Source organism: Panulirus ornatus, chromosome 23 (genome assembly GCF_036320965.1).
Source record: "Panulirus ornatus isolate Po-2019 chromosome 23, ASM3632096v1, whole genome shotgun sequence".
In the NCBI taxonomy this organism is placed as follows: domain Eukaryota; kingdom Metazoa; phylum Arthropoda; class Malacostraca; order Decapoda; family Palinuridae; genus Panulirus; species Panulirus ornatus.
The window spans coordinates 20,911,342-20,929,028 of record NC_092246.1 but is presented as its reverse complement, the minus strand read 5'-3'; the positions used below and the strand labels follow the sequence as shown (position 1 = coordinate 20,929,028).

Genomic DNA, 17,687 nt, shown 5'->3' with positions numbered 1-17,687 from the left:
AATGTGGCAAAGGCAGCTGGAGTGGACAGTAATGCACATGAATTTCATAAGAAAGGGGGTAATTGTGTTGTTGATTGATGAAAACATTGTACATAATGATCAGGTAAAGTTTGACTCAGTGTACTGTATGTATTGAACACATTTGAAAATGTGCTGTGGAAAAAACTAATATAAAGCTTTGTGTTATAGAAACTCTCTTACTTTAAGCTATGAACATCTTTAACATACGAATATTCTACCAACCAGAGAACAGTAGTGTGACTGATATGACCCTTGATTAAGCAAGGATCCCCAATGCTAATATATCTTTGTCTTGAACAGTGGTGATGTCACTGCCTCTGCACCTGGGTGGTTCACAGTTACTCAGTGCCCCCATGCGTTTCCGATGTTCCTCCGATTCCACCTTCTCAAATGATACTCTTGACTCATATGATGACAGGTAACTTGACATGTATTGTAAGTTTAACTTTACATGTATTTTCAAAATAAAAACTGTTAAATATGTATAATCTTGATGTACTCCTTAGCTTTATCTTTCCTTGATGATACATGACTTCTTTACAGCATACAAGAAATAAATATCAATGGTAGCAACAGTGAAACCAACAGTAGCAGCAGTAAGTACTACACAAATGCCTGCCTCATGGTCAACCATTCCATCAATACAAACGAATTTAATCCCCGCCACTCCAACGTGACGCGCCATATGACCAATATGCCTTCCTGTCCCTTCATTGAATATGATCAGTCGATCTTCTCCTCAACTGTTATTTCTGAGGTTTGTAAATATTATGCTAACTTTTGTTGCAACTTAAGGAACTGACCAACATATGCATGAAACAAAACATTAATGAATGTATAGAATATGTACTTATACTTGAATTATACATGAACTTATAAATAAATTAAGATATGTGAGCTACAGTGACAAGATGAGGGACTTATACTTAAATTAAACATGAACTTATACATAAATTAAGATATGTGAGCTACAGTGACAAGATGAGGGGTACAAATCTGCCTACCATGGAAGAAAAGAGATTGCAAACAGTTCTTCAGATGTAGTGACAGATCTTTTTTTTTTCTTTTTTTTGCTTTGTCGCTGTCTCCCGCGTTTGCGAGGTAGCGCAAGGAAACAGACGAAAGAAATGGCCCAACCCACCCCCATACACATGCCTTGATTCAATCCACTGACAGCACGTCAACCCCGGTATACCACATCGCTCCAATTCACTCTATTCTTTGCCCTCCTTTCACCCTCCTGCATGTTCAGGCCCCGATCACACAAAATCTTTTTCACTCCATCTTTCCACCTCCAATTTGGTCTCCCTCTTCTCCTCGTTCCCTCCACCTCCGACACATATATCCTCTTGGTCAATCTTTCCTCACTCATTCTCTCCATGTGACCAAACCATTTCAAAACACCCTCTTCTGCTCTCTCAACCACGCTCTTTTTATTTCCACACATCTCTCTTACCCTTACGTTACTTACTCGATCAAACCACCTCACACCACACATTGTCCTCAAACATCTCATTTCCAGCACATCCATCCTCCTGCGCACAACTCTATCCATAGTCCACGCCTCGCAACCATACAACATTGTTGGAACCACTATTCCTTCAAACATACCCATTTTTGCTTTCCGAGATAATGTTCTCGACTTCCACACATTCTTCAAGGCCCCCCTCCCCCACCCTATGATCCACTTCTGCTTCCATGGTTCCATCCGCTGCCAGATCCACTCCCAGATATCTAAAAGACTTCACTTCCTCCAGTTTTTCTCCATTCAAACTCACCTCCCAATTGAATTGACCCTCAACCCTACTGTACCTAATAACCTTGCTCTTATTCACATTTACTCTTAACTTTCTTCTTTAACACACTTTACCAAACTTAGTCACCAGCTTCTGCAGTTTCTCACATGAATCAGCCACCAGCGCTGTATCATCAGCGAACAACAACTGACTCACTTCCCAAGCTCTCTCATCCCCAACAGACTTCATACTTGCCCCTCTTTCCAAAACAGAGATACCAGGCATAATAATAAGAACCTGGGCAAGAAAGAGGTACTATTTCAGTGTAGGGATGGTGGATGGTTTGAACTAAGTAATGTAACTGTGAACGCTGAAAGTATACAAAAGTTTAAAAAGCTACTCCACGGTAAAGATGATTCAAAATGGGTGCTCCATGAGTGTAGAGCTTTCTCTCCCTTTGCTGTATAAACAGGTAATTACACACAGAATACACATGCCATATCTTGTGATAATCAATAACAGAAGTAAAATTTTGCTGTCAGTAATCATTTGGTTAACTGTTTAACAAGCTGGAAGAGTATGCTTAGCCACCAAATGTCTTACTTTCACACAAAAAAACTACAAAACTGGTTAATGATGCTCGAAACTTTTCTAGAAGTGTTACAAAATTAATTGTTAAGTCTTTCATTCTAGTATGGTTAAGACACTTCATGACAGGAAAATCTGTTGCATTGTAAGGATAACTTAACTGAACTGAGAATAAACAACAATTATTGAGCCCAAAGCATATACTGTTTAGACTATGAAAAGGGTTGGCGAGTAGCTAAAGACAGTTCATGTGTTCCAGTGATCTTGGAGTTTATAATACCAAATATATTTCTGCACAATACTTTGTCTTGACCAACTTTTCATTTGCCACATTTTTTCAGGCTGCCACTTCCCATAGTTTGTAAGGAGACTGGTCACATGAGGACTGACCATTATGATACCTCTTTTTTTCTTAAATAGTGAAGGTGTGTAACTCTTTTCTTTCTTTCACTTTGCCCTGTTCCTATAACCATTCTATTTTCATGCATTAGGTCTACAAACATCTGTTGAGCTCTGACTGATTTCTTCATTCTTTTTCTTGCCCTGTGTTCCTCTCACCTGTAATATCCAAGACTTAGGAATGTTTTGCTCATTATTCACTGGTGACCAAAACAGGGACAAAGTTTGCATGACCATACCATCCAAGAAGACTTCAATATTGGGCCTTTCTAGTGACCTCTTCAATTCACGATTCTCACATAAGCATCTCCAACAACATAAGTGTCTATGGGAAAACAGGTTTTACTTACTGGAATTACTTTTCACAGTCAACTTTTCAGGCACAGACCTATTCTGTTAAGCAGGGTATTAATGCATTAAATGCCATGTAAATCTATAATTCTCCCTTTAGTATCACCTGGTATGTGAGAGGTCAACAATGCAGCCCTTCTACCAGATGATGTATAACATTGGAGGCATTGTAGGCAGCACCATTGGGGGACACATTGGTGACAGGTGAGACTAAAAGTGTGCAAATTCCAGTACATTATAACCATACATGCTTGGAGCAGTTATGACAGTAACAGCTGCGCTTCTGTCCAACTACAATTATTACTGGTGTGTACTCATAAAACAATAAAGTATATTTACAATCATGTGACAGCTATGACACTTGTAGATCTGGTATACCAACAGTTACTTTACTGGTGACAGGCACAACAACTGAAGGTTTTAGAGCAACAATAGCTGGTGATAAGCAAGGCACTTACAGGACTCATACCTACAACAATAGTTTCTGATGACAGGTATGACTTCCGTAGGAGTGTTGAATCAACATATGCATTTTTTTGGTGACGTATTACACTTGTGGGTGTTTTATGTATAGCTACACAGTTTAGTGAAAAATGGGAATTCCCTCCTTGTATGCATAAACTGGTGATTTAAAATTAGATTACACACACAAACATATACATACATTTTGCATTTGCACTGCAATGCAACTAAACTTCTCAGTGGTGTAAAGGTTATCTGTTTGCTATACAAATGTTCATCACAGTCATTAAAATCAATTTTGCAGCAAAATTTTTTCTTTTCTTCTATCACCTGAATGCCTTTTCTGCCTTAGCAAGGTCAAAACCAAATATTTCTGCATACATTTAAGTTTTGTAAAGTAACTGGAAAGGTCAACTGTAATTATGTTCAAGAGGGTGAACTCATGCCAGTAAAGTCAGGCCCCTGCAAGGATTCTTTTTTCTTCACTTACAGATCTGCATGTTAGGTGAAAATCTAAAAAGTTAGAGCAAAATTAGTATGCCTATTAATCACATTACCAAAAGAAGGAACTGAGACAGGGCAAGAGAGGGTTTTTCCCTCTGAGGTTGTCATCTGTTCTTGACGCTACCTTGCTAACATGGGAAATGGCAAATTTGTAGAAACAAAAAAAATTAATGTACTGTACAGGTTTAAACCAATTTCATTTCAAGCTTTAATATTCAAATCCTAAAAACTTGAGTTCAAGTCTGTCAGTGCACACATTTAGCTTTTGATCTTTTTCAGGTGGGGTCGCAAAAGAGCTGTGCAGGCTGGGTGCATCATTAATATCATAGCAATAATGGGCATGGTATTTGTGCCCTTCTACCCATTTCTGCTACTCATGCGAAGTTTTGTAGGTTTTACCACCCAGTGTATGCTTGTGCCAGCATGGAACTTGGGTAAGCCTTTCATAGTGCTGTAATCTACTGTAAGGTATGATCTACTGGCTGAGCTTTTCTTTTTTGTTTTATATAAAAACCAAAAATATTTGTAATTTCAATAATTATAAGAAAATCCTTTGCACATATTTGTTTGAATGCTGTACAAGTGTGAGAGGTTTAATCATTATAAGAATCAGTTGTAATATATCAAGACTGGGTTATACTGGGAAGGCTTGAGATAATGGTAGGTTAGGGTTCACATGATACAAAACTAAATTTGAAATGATGAAATGAGATAATGAGGTGGTAATAATTCCTGTAATTCTCAGGCTCTATTACACATCAAACGGGCAAGAAAAGTGACAAATTTAAAAGCTACAAACTGTTCATGCAGCACAAGTGATAAGAAAATCTTCAAGGAAAATGCCAAGACACCATTTCCAATATAAATTGGCCTAAATTTATATACCAAAAGACAATTCTTATGATTAGTATTTTGTGATTTAATCAATCTATTTATCCCTTCTGCATCCCAGATGATGACTAAAAGTAGCAACAGAAGGAGCCAAGTGGAGAATCTTCCTTAAAGGCTTAACCATTTGTTCCTGTTGTTGACTCACAAGAAAAAAGAATAGTCATTACTGTAAATCAGTATCCACAGAGCAATTTATCAAGCTGAAAGTAATTGACAAAATTCTTGCCTAAGGAGACCTGTTAGCCATGCACCTCATCAAATGCAGTCTTGGAAACCCAGTAGGAAACGACCAAAGCTTTCAGTAAGGAAGAGTCAGAATACTGGTTTTGCTGTTACATATGAAAAGTAAGTGTCTGTGAAGAAAATGAGGTTGGCCTTAATAAAGGATATTATGATTCTAAGAAAAACTGTGAACTGCTAAAACAAAATGTACAAGATTTTTTACAACTTGAAATACCTATGAGATCTACATCTGAAGAGAATGTAAAACTTCGTCCCTCTGGAGTGCAAATAGTTAACTGCAATCTACAGAACATGTAAAACAATTATCACCATGAGTGATATAATTTTGGAGCATTACTAATGGTGGCTAGAGAATGTTTGTGAGCAAATGCAGCCTTTCTTTGCCTGTTCCAGGCACTACCTCACAAATGTGGGAAACAGCAATCAAGTATGAAAAAAAAAAGCATAACCAACCCATGACAGTTAACTTTTTTGTAAAAAAAATGATCATGATGTTTTAAGAAGTTATACAAAACAAAAATCATCATGTCAACCCGTGATGATTTATAAAACTTGTGTAAAACAACCACCATGATTTACTCCTGGTAATTCATATGACTCAGTAAAAGAATTACCACTATGTCATAACCTATGTAAAGCGAACACCACTATGATTCACTACTGGTTCATATGACTTAGGTAAAACAATTACCACTATGTTCAACCCTTGGTAATTCATAAACATATGTAAGCAATCATGGCCATGACCAACCCTTGGTAATTCATAAAACAAATGCCACCACGTCCAACCCTAGGTGATACATACAAATCACATGAAAGAATTACCATAATGTCTAACTGCTGATTATTTACGTGACTTACATAAAACAATCACCACCATGGAAAACTGCTGTCAGTGGATTGAATCAGGGCATGTGAAGTGTCTGGGGTAAACCATGGAAAGCTGTGTGGGGCCTGGATGTGGAAAGGGAGCTGTGGTTTCGGGCATTATTGCATGACAGCTAGAGACTGAGTGTGAACGAATGAGGCCTTTGTTGTCTTTTCCTAGCGGTACCCTGTACACATGAGGGGGGAGGGGGATGGTATTCCATGTGTGGCGAGGTGGCGATGGGAATGAATAAAGGCAGACATTGTGAATTGTGTGCATGGGTATATAAGTATGTGTCTGAGTGTGTATATATATGTGTACATTGAGAGGTATAGGTATGTATATTTGTGTGTGTGGACGTGTGTGTATATACATGTGTATGGGGGTGGGTTGGGCCATTTCTTTCGTTTGTTTCCATGCGCTACCTCGCAAACGCGGGAGACAGCGGCAAAAAAAAAAAAAAAATATATATATATATATATATATATATTTTTTTTTTGCTTTGTCGCTGTCTCCCGACAGCGACATATATATATATATATATATATATATATATATATATATATATATAATAAATAACAGCAAGTGGATTTGTATGTAGCAGTTATGGATCTGGAGAAGGCATATGATAGAGTTGATAGAGATGCTCTGTGGAAAGTACTAAGAATATATGGTTGTTAGGAGCAGTGAAAAGTTTTTATCGAGGGTGTAAGGCATGTGTATGCGTAGGAAGAGAGGAAAGTGATTGGTTCTCAGTGAATGTAGGTTTGCGGCAGGGGTGTGTGATGTCTCCATGGTTGTTTAATTTGTTTACGGATGTGGTTGTTAGGGAGGTGAATGCAAGAGTTTTGGAAAGAGGGGCAAGTATGCAGTCTGTTGTGGATGAGAGAGCGTGGGAAGTGAGTCAGTTGTTGTTCGCTGATGATACAGCCCTGGTGGCTGATTCATGTGAGAAACTGCAGAAGCTGGTGACTGAGTTTGGTAAAGTGTTTGAAGTAAGAGTAAATGTGAATAAGAGCAAGGTTATTAGGTACAGTAGGGTTGAGGGTCAAGTCAATTGGGAGGTAAGTTTGAATGTAGAAATACTGGAGGAAGTAAAGTGTTTTAGATATCTGGGAGTGGATCTGGCAGCGGATGGAACCATGGAGGCGGAAGTGAATCATAGGGTGGGGGAGGGGGTGAAAATCCTGGGAGCCTTGAAGAATGTGTGGAAGTCGAGAACATTATCTCGGAAAGCAAAAATGGGTATGTTTGAAGGAATAGTGTTTCCAACAATGCTGTATGGTTGCGAGGCGTGGGCTATGGATAGAGTTGTGCACAGGAGGGTGGATGTGCTGGAAATGAGATGTTTGAGGACAATATGTGGTGTGAGGTGGTTTGATCGAGTAAGTAATGTAAGGGTAAGAGAGATGTGTGGAAATAAAAAGAGCATGGTTGAGAGAGCAGAAGAGGGTGTTTTGAAATGGTTTGGGCACATGGAGAGAATGAGTGAGGAAAGATTGACCAAGAGGATATGTGTCGGAGGTGGAGGGAACGAGGAGAAGTGGGAGACCGAATTGGAGGTGGAAAGATGGAGTAAAAAGATTTTGAGTGATCCGGGCCTGAACATGCAGGAGGGTGAAAGGCGGGCAAGGAATAGAGTGAATTGGATCGATGTGGTATACCGTGGTCGACGTGCTGTCAATGGATTGAATCAGGGCATGTGAAGCGTCTGGGGTAAACCATGGAAAGTTCAGTGGGGCCTGGATATGGAAAGGGAGCTGTGGTTTTGAGCATTATTACATGACAGCTAGAAACTGAGTGTATATGTCTGTGTGTGTATATATATGTGTACATTGAGATGTACAGGTATGTATATTTGCGTGTATGGACGTGTATGTATATACATGTGTATGGGGTGGGTTGGGCCATTTCTTTTGTCTGTTTCCTTGCGCTACCTCGCAAACGTGGGAGACAGCGACAAAGCAAAATATATAAAATATATATATTTATAAATATATGTAAAACAATTACCAGCCCTTGGTAATTAATATACTGTAACATGTAAAACAATTACCTCCATGGCAGACCCTTAGTAATTTATGTCAAATTTGTAATACTATTGCCACCATCATCATCATCCCCAACACTTTAATGCAACTTATATAAAACAATCAATGCTCTGACCAACCCTTGAAACCTTATACAGCATATGTAAATCAGTTATGAATGCAAGTGATTAATATCTGATATCACGAATGCCCTTAGCTCTGGAGTCAACCCCAGCACGACACCGTAGCCTGGTGGGGATGCTGCTTGGACTGCCCTATTCTCTGACTGTGGTGGTCTTTGCTGGTGCTAGCTATCTCATTAGGTCATGGCATTATCTCCTGCTGGCCTGTTCCTTTCCTGTACTTATACTACTCCTACCACTGTCGTAGTAAGTTTATGCACTGAATTATGTTCCGAGTCACCCAAAACAGTATATAAGGGGTTCCCAACTTACGAGTCAAACCTACAAACACCCATACTTATAAACAAGCTCTGAAAACAATATTTAATTCCTAATCTGACATTCAGTTAATTATTCATACTTACAAACTGTATCTCTATTTAGTGTTTCTTTATACTATGTTCTTTTAACTATGTTCATTTCAGAATATCTAGTACATTATCACAGTGAGTTATAGGTATTTCCTCTTAATTTTATGCATTCTTTATATTTTCCAACTTATAAACAGATCGACTTACAAACAAAATCCAACATATGAACAGAATGACTTACAAACAGAGTCCAGGAACCCAACCTATTCGTAATCTGGGACACCCTTCACTCATGAGGTATCACATCAAATTATAGTAAATTTGGGTTTGGAGCATGTATATTACCTACTTGGGAAATGTGAAAAAACAATGTCTACCTAAATCTTGTGCATCTTTCCAGCTGTAAACAAGGACTTGGTTCATATGTCCAACCATTGTAAATTCATTCTTGATTTTCTATCTGCTGTTCTTAAAATGAAAGTCACTTATAAAACTTTTAAGTACTGTGAGCACTGCTGAGCTTTAATAATTTTGAGAAAGATCATGTTGATTATATAAAAAACATAATAGCTTAACAGGTACATCAGTTGTTATAAATTGTTTCATCAAAGCATTTCAGTTATCATTTCCTAAATGGTAAAACATTAATCCATAGCTTCAGTTTCAGTCTTTACATGTGTCACAGTGAAGCAAAAAATACATTGCACTAATCTAACAGCATTGTGGATGAATCACCCCGGTGGTTGCTGGTGCAGGGAAGAGTCAAGGAATCAAAGAAAATCCTTCAGAAGGCCACTTTCCTCAACAATGCAAAACTCCCAGACCATGTAGATTCAATCATAGATAAGATAGTGCAAGTAAGTCTGATTATTGACCAAAAATGTAAGACTGATCAGTAACCCAAATGGTAAGTTTACTTTGTGACCCTTAAGGTTGATAAGAGGAAAATAATAAAGATTTCATACTACATGTGCCATAAAAAAATATATTCAATACACTGAATTTAAAGCATAGCATTACTCTGATGACTAACCTTAGAAAGAAAGTTTGGAGAGTAATCCAGAGTCTGGTGAGTTTGCCCATAGATCAGTTTGGTCATATACCCACTAGATAAATTTGATCAGAAATGCATCTTCAGCACTTGGTGTCCCTATCTACCCATGTTCCTGGTATTATTATATCTTACAGCTGTAAGAGCAATTTGCTTGCTTATCTTTTCAGTGCTACAGCTTCAGTCCTTCATGCACACTCAATGAGTTCCTAATATACAAAACTTATATCCTTACATTTCTGGCACATACTTCTGAGTCCCAAGTTTCCTCTGAATCACAGCCTCCTTTCTTTGTTTCATTTATATTTCATGCTACATTTTGTCAACTTTCCCATCAGTGCCTAATAATGTGATGCCAGCTATACACAAAAAACTATACTGCAAAATCAGTATATTACAACATTCATAACCACTACCTTACTTTCAGAATCTTGGATTCTATAATTCTTATTCTTCAACTAAACCCTGTGCTATCCTATAAAAATTCTAAAATTCTGGGAAATGCAGCTCAACTCTGTCAGCCTAACATGACTGCTGAACAAGTCATTTGTGTCTGCATCACTTCTGACATAAATGTTACTCTCTGATATAGTACTTTTAAACATCTCCAACAGCTTTATCAAAAACACCACATCTTTACTAGAATACTGCAAGCTACATGAACAGCTTAACTGTAACTCTGTCTGCTATTTCTAGTGAATGGCATTCTCAAATAACACTCGTGATAAAAATATAAAAGCTGATTTCCAAGACCAATCCTCTTAAATCTTAGCTGCTCAGTTTACATCTGATACTTTTTCCTACCTGTTCAACATCTGCATTAACAAGGCAGTGCTAAGAATTTGTCCAAATACACTGTTTTGCTCTCATGTTTAATACACCAAAACCAGATGCCCGTATCTATAGACAAATCCCACTGACCTTTCCATGGTTTCCCCTGACCACTTCACATGCCCTGGCTTAGCCCACTGACAGTACATTGCTCCCTGTATATCAAAATGTTCAATCCCATGCATGCCTCCCACCCTGCTGCATGTTCAGAACTCATGTACTCAAGCCTCTTACACTCAGCCTTTTCATCTTAATAAAGAACTCCAGTAACAGACCCAAGCAATCTATGTGCAGGAATCTAATAACTGACTTAAGCAATGTTAGTGAAGGTTCCTAATAATAGACTCGACCAATCTTACTGCAGGCTTCCAATGACTGACTCAAGCAATATTTGTGCGGGACTCTAATAATTCAAGCAATCAAAGTGCAGTACTCCAATAAATGACTAAAAAAACTGTAAAAACTCAATTTTTTTACTGACTTGTACAGACTGAAATCAGAATTTAATATTTTTTCAAAAAAATATAATAATTCAGAAAGGCAATGTAATGCCAAATCTTATCTATAATGTAACATTTATGAACACCCTTTTATTTCTCATATCTCCATTGCACTTTCATTTACAGGTTATAAATTCCACACATACTTCATTATTAGAAACATAAAGTTAATCAATGGCACTCACCCATGCAACCTAGCCAATATCTTTATGCATAGTGAGGTCTTATGCATATAATGAAGTATATAAAAGTGCATTATAAGTACTTTTAATTTTCTAAAGGCATTACCAAATATGAGGAAAGTGTATACTCTATTATGATTTGAGATTACTCTCTTCCTCCAGCCAAACATTAGCAGATGTTATCATTGAAATATTCTCCCAGTCTATAACTAATTACTTACGACTAAACTGAACATTTCTATATTTACCTCACAGGCCAACACATCAACAGAGCCTGAACGGCCTCACCAAAATGGCTCCCATATATCCCAAATAAAGAGTCATGTACACAAAGCATGGGAATACCTGAGTAGACCTGGTATGCGAATCATCTTGATCATCACACCGATCCTATGGTTTCTTCAAAGTGGCCTCTACTTGGGTGTTGTCATTAATGCTAACAATTTCACCACGTGAGTTGCAGATTTTATCAGTGCATTCCCATGCAAATGAAGAATAACTCCTTTTCAACAATCAGACTTGATAGATTATACTAGTTCATCGGTTACACATTGTATGTTAAAATGCTATTGTGATTTCTATTCCATTTTCATATTCACATTTACAATCTTACTCCTTTTTTGTATCCCTCCTTTTGTCTTATCATTATAACTAAATCTGCCCTACTTTTCAACAATGTATTTCCAATCACTAGTACTTTTCTGCACAATTCTACAAGTTGTTTACCATTTTTAGTCACAACACTGGTTACACCATTCCCCCTAATTATACTCTCAACTGCCATATCTATTCATATGAATAATTCTGTTCATGTGTATATTAAATGTAAATATTATATTTCTTTTTATTTTGCTTTTTCGCTGTCTCCCGCGTTTGCGAGGTAACGCAAGGAAACAGACGAAAGAAATGGCCCAACCCACCCCCATACACATGTATATACATACACGTCCACACACGCAAATATACGTACCCATACATCTCAATGTACACATATATATACACACACAGACATATACATATATACACATGTTCATAATTCATACTGTCTGCCTTTATTTATTGCCATCGCCACCTCGCCACACATGGAATAACATCCCCCTCCCCCATCATGTGTGCGAGGTAGTGCTAGGAAAAGACAACAAAGGCGCCATTCGTTCACACTCAGTCTCTAGCTGTCATGTAATAATGCCCGAAACCACAGCTCCCTTTCCACATCCAGGCCCCACAGAAATTTTCATGGTTTACCCCAGACGCTTCATATGCCCTGATTCAATCCACTAACAGCACGTCGACCCCGGTATACCACATCGATCCAATTCCCTCTATTCCTTGCCCGCCTTTCACCCTCCTGCATGTTCAGGCCCCGATCATTCAAAATCTTTTTCACTCCATCTTTCCACCTCCAACTTGGTCTCCCATTTCTCCTCGTTCCCTCCACCTCCGACACATATATTCTCTTGGTCAATCTTTCCTCACTCATTCTCTCCATGTGCCCAAACCATTTCAAAACACCCTCTTCTACTCTCTCAACCACGTTCTTTTTATTTCCACACATCTCTCTTACCCTTACATTACTTAATCAATCAAACCACCTCACACCACATATTGTCCTCAAACATCTCATTTCCAGCACATCCACCCTCCTGTGCACAACTCTATCCATAGCCCACACCTCACAACCATACAACATTGTTGGAAACACTATTCCTTCGAACATACCCAATTTTGCTTTCCGAGATAATGTTCTCGACTTCCAAACATTCTTCAAAGCTCCCAGGTTTTTCGCCCCCTCCCCCACCCTATGATTCACTTCCGCTTCCATGGTTCCATCCGCTGCCAGATCCACTCCCAGATATCTAAAACACTTTACTTCCTCCAGTTTTTCTCCATTCAAACTTACCTCCCAATTGACTTGACCCTCAACCCTACTGTACCTAATAACCTTGCTCTTATTCACATTTACTCTTAACTTTCTTCTTTCACACACTTTACCAAACTCAGTCACCAGATTCTGCAGTTTCTCACACGAATCAGCCACCAGCGCTGTATCATCAGCGAACAACAACTGACTTCCCAAGCTCTCTCATCCACAACAGACTGCATACTTGCCCCTCTTTCCAAAACTCTTGCATTCACCTCCCTAACAACCCCATCCATAAACAAATTAAACAACCATGGAAACATCACACACCCCTGCCGCAAACCTACATTCACTGAGAACCAATCACTTTCCTCTCTTCCTACACGTACACATGCCTTACATCCTTGATAACAACTTTTCACTGCTTCTAACAACTTGCCTCCCACACCATATATTCTTAATACCTTCCACAGAGCATCTCTATCAACTCTACCATATGCCTTCTCCAGATCCATAAATGCTACATACAAATCCATTTGCTTTTCTAAGTACTTCTCACATACATTCTTCAAAGCAAACACCTGATCCACACATCCTCTACCACTTCTGAAACCACACTGCTCTTCCCCAATCTGATGCTCTGTACATGCCTTCACCCTCTCAATCAATACCCTCCCATATAATTTACCAGGAATACTCAACAAACTTATTCCTCTATAATTTGAGCACTCACTCTTATCCCCTTTGCCTTTGTACAATGGCACTATGCAAGCATTCCACCAATCCTCAGGCACCTCACCATGAATCATACATACATCAAATAACCTTACCAACCAGTCAACAATACAGTCACCCCCTTTTTTAATAAATTCCACTGCAATACCATCCAAACCTACTGCCTTGCCGGGTTTCATCTTCCGCAAAGCTTTTACTATCTCTTCTCTGTTTACCAAATCATTTTCCCTAACCCTCTCACTTTGCACACCACCTTGACCAAAACACCCTATATCTGCCACTCTATCATCAAACACATTCAACAGACCTTCAAAATACTCACTCCATCTCCTTAAATGTAAATATGTAAATAATTCAGGAAATATGTAAAATATGAGATGTGTAAAATCATGAATGGATATAAAAAACATGAAGTGTGTATTATGTTTAGGTGTATGTAGAATGAAGACACCAAGAAAAACCATAACCATCATCTATTCACATAAATATGGAGCACCCATGGCCCTCAGCCATCAATTCAACATCCTCCTACACCATTATAGTGGAAAATATACTGTTTTGGGGGGTATTTTCTTCACTAGTTTATGATATAGAAAAATTCTATGTGGGATTGTTTCTGTTTTTTCTTTTCCACATATGGTGAGCATCATTTAATTCTAAAGCTACTTTTAAAGAGTTTAGAGAAAGTATTTAATCAACTTTCACATAACACAACGAATCAATCACACCTCTGAAAGAAATCTATAAATATGCCAGACAATGTAATTGAATTTTTTGCTCTTCCAGCTCTAACCCTTTTCTGTATGTTGCACTCATTGGAATAATGGATGGATCAGCCATCCTTTTGTTCACACCCATCACTCCATACTTTGGTCGACGCACCATTGTGGGCTTTGGCCTTTTCTTGGGTGGTGTTTTGTTCCTGCTCGATCTTCTTGTTTCATCTGGTAAGAAGTCACTTTTGTTCTACCTTGTTGCTATTTTGGTAATTACATTTCCTCAATATAGAAAGTCTTTTAGAAGAACTCATGCAAACAGTCAGTTTTTGTGAATAATTTTATCTTGAAAAGTACACAGTTGCATAAATCTTGAGACCTTACCTATATGATAAACATTTATGTCCACAGATTCATAACTGAGTGTTATTATGATGGAAATCTTATCAATAATTGCTTTCTAGGAATTAATAAATTTTCAATTTTTTCAGACTATAACTGGGCCAAGTGGATCCTAGTTATGGCTGGATTTTTCCTGGTAGCAGGGGCATTCCAAGTAAGTTCATCCCTCAAAATGAACTAAATGAATATGCAGAGATTCTGGTAAACGTAACTATTTTCACTAATGACAATATCATCACTTGGTTTCTGTTTGGTGGTAGTCTGAGCTGTCTGTCTGCTATTACACTAATTATCCATAGTAAGTCTTTTCTGTACTCTGTATTGAAAGTTTCCATATCTAGCATTAATACTTTCCAGAAACATCTAATAGCAGGGTAAAACTAAAAATAAGATAAAAAAATTTAAAGATGATGCATGTATCATGACACAAGCTTAGTTAAATGTAGATGACTTCTCCCTCATTGCACTCACAACAGTGAATGAATTGTAAATGGTAAGAAAAAATAAATAAGACATATGCAATAGGGTGCAAAGTAGCACAGAACTGCTAACTCATGAACATGCTTCTGGAATATCATATATCATTGTTATACATCTTCATTCACGTATAATAATGCATTACTCACTCAAAATGGCAAATGAACATTAAACTATGAGAAAATTATTAACATATTAGATTGAACCCCTTAATGCCTCCATATGGTTATTCATGCAAGTTGAATAATGCCTGTAGATGGATATATATATGCATCAAATTTAGTGCCTCAACTTCAGGCCCATGCACCAAGCATGGATGGTGGCTAGGGAGGCAGTGTGCAATAAAATTTTTCCCCACAGTCAGTCACCATTCAGCTATGCTGATGAGAGCACACTTTTATGACTTTTCTTGTAAGATAACTAGGTGGTTTTCAGTGAGATTCAGATGATTAGCCACATGATCTTGAATTATCTGATGATGGTCTGAGTATGGATCAAGTGGAGAGTGATCTTACATTTACCAACTCTTTCAGCATCAAAAGTGATGGCAGTGTTGCCAGAACACCTATGTCCTTGACAACACTACACCTGACTAGCACAGGTGGTAACTTTACACACTGTTTTACTGGGGAAAAAAAAAAGCATCTTACTTGATACTAGGCCTAAGTGCTACACTTGGATGGGATGACCTCATGGATTAAAGGGATAATGTGCAGCCCAATGCTGTCAACTTGTAAATACCCATTAACATGAATTATAATACATAAAAATACATTTACATGGCATAATTTGTCATTGTAAATTCCAAGAACTAACAAAATGGCAGTGATAACTAAGTAAAAAGAGACAGATAAATTGATCACTATGTGGGTGGCTGGGGTCAGCTAATCGAGCCATTGTATATGCCAGCCACCATATGGGAGTGACACTATATGGGAACCTGAAACCGATTCTCAGATGGGGTATGTCATATGAATTTTCATTTAGGATGACTTATTTAGTTTTAAAGTCCAGGTTTTGAACAGGCTAATTGTCTTTCTAGGTCCATACAACTAAGAATCACTATACGATAAACACTTCTAAAACAATGGGAGTCAGGGTTCCTCTGCAGACTTTTTCACCTGTTACTACCGACCTGTTGGGTCATGCAACACACCTTCAAAGAGAATGCAAAATGGAGTTAATTCACATTTTGAGAAGTAGGAAGTGGAGTTTTTAAGTACAAACAGTACCTCTCCTACATATTCTTCCCTTTTCTCCCTGGAAATAGTGGAAAATGTCCTGAAGAAGAAAAATCTAGCCAACTTAAAGCATACAAGAAAGTTTACTTAAACTAGCTAGACCTGCTGTCATCCTATTAAACAGTGTCTTTGTAGGCCCAAAAGTGAGAGCACAGAAGTGCCTCAAGAGGTTATCACTAAAACTCATCTACCCTCTCATTATGTGTTCCACAGGAAGAAGAAACAATTCATATTCCTCTTGGCAATTATCTTCAGGGAAAAGAATCTTCCAAAACCATGTTAAATCTAACACAGGTTTTTCAGGAAAACACAGATATGCTCTCTCAGATCGGGTGCAGATTTTGTCACTTTTGTTAAGTTTGGCCAGACTCTGTGGGTCAAAGCAACAAATCTGAAGTCAAACCATCTCAACTCAGGCCAGTCCCAGACAATCTCACATACTTTGTTAATTGCATGAAAGAATTAACAGTAAAACCAGCATGAGACCTCATCTTCTCCAACAGCCTCACTCTCATCCTTACTGACCAAGAGATATTAAGGCAATTCCCAGCCTCTTCTTCCTCTAGTTCAACAGCCAATAAAAAAAAAAATTGGTTTGGGAAAAATATAATGCCCTGTCATGAAGATTTTATCAGAAAGTGACCACAAAAACTTTCCTATCTAAGTGCTATGGAATTCATGCAGCAAGGCTTTGAAAAACCAATTTAGAGGCTTTGAAAAACCAAAACTAGAAGCTGTCCCCTCCCTTTAGAAAAATCTTAACATTATTCATATTTGGAAAGAGAAAGTGTATTATTCTCTATCTAGCTCATATATAATATCAAGGTACTTTTCCTGGTCATGTATACAGCACTTTAATATAAATGATGTGAACACTGAAATGTGCACAAAACATTTATGTTTGTATGAGCAGTAAAATGTGCTTTCCTTTCCAGGTAAATTTTTTGTATGCACCTGAACTGTTTCCTACGGAGGCTCGTACACGAGGCTTTGCTTTGGTCAACATGGTGGGGAATATTGGATTCACATGTGCCCCTTTGGTGACTGATATGCTTGTAAGTGTATCTTTATATTCACTTGAGTAAAATATTATTATCATGGATAT

General features: G+C 38.0%; 1 protein-coding gene and 1 long non-coding RNA gene across 2 annotated transcripts in view; one reads left to right on the top strand and one right to left on the bottom strand.

Annotated features, from left to right (window-relative positions):
• LOC139756879 (uncharacterized) overlaps positions 1 to 309 on the bottom strand; it is a 108,770-nt gene extending 108,461 nt beyond the window's left edge. The window contains exon 1 of the long non-coding RNA XR_011714456.1: positions 1 to 309. This exon is cut by the window's left edge and continues 1,435 nt beyond it. This is a non-coding gene — a long non-coding RNA (uncharacterized lncRNA).
• The window catches only part of LOC139756877 (organic cation transporter protein-like), a 47,074-nt gene that overhangs the window by 17,042 nt on the left and 12,345 nt on the right, over positions 1 to 17,687 (top strand). The window contains exons 3-12 of the mRNA XM_071676737.1: positions 322 to 439; positions 565 to 778; positions 3,196 to 3,299; positions 4,341 to 4,495; positions 8,311 to 8,482; positions 9,305 to 9,443; positions 11,406 to 11,602; positions 14,533 to 14,693; positions 14,954 to 15,018; positions 17,518 to 17,637. Coding sequence (XP_071532838.1) covers positions 322 to 439; positions 565 to 778; positions 3,196 to 3,299; positions 4,341 to 4,495; positions 8,311 to 8,482; positions 9,305 to 9,443; positions 11,406 to 11,602; positions 14,533 to 14,693; positions 14,954 to 15,018; positions 17,518 to 17,637 — 1,445 coding nt within the window. The remainder of the gene's footprint in view (positions 1 to 321; positions 440 to 564; positions 779 to 3,195; positions 3,300 to 4,340; positions 4,496 to 8,310; positions 8,483 to 9,304; positions 9,444 to 11,405; positions 11,603 to 14,532; positions 14,694 to 14,953; positions 15,019 to 17,517; positions 17,638 to 17,687) is intronic.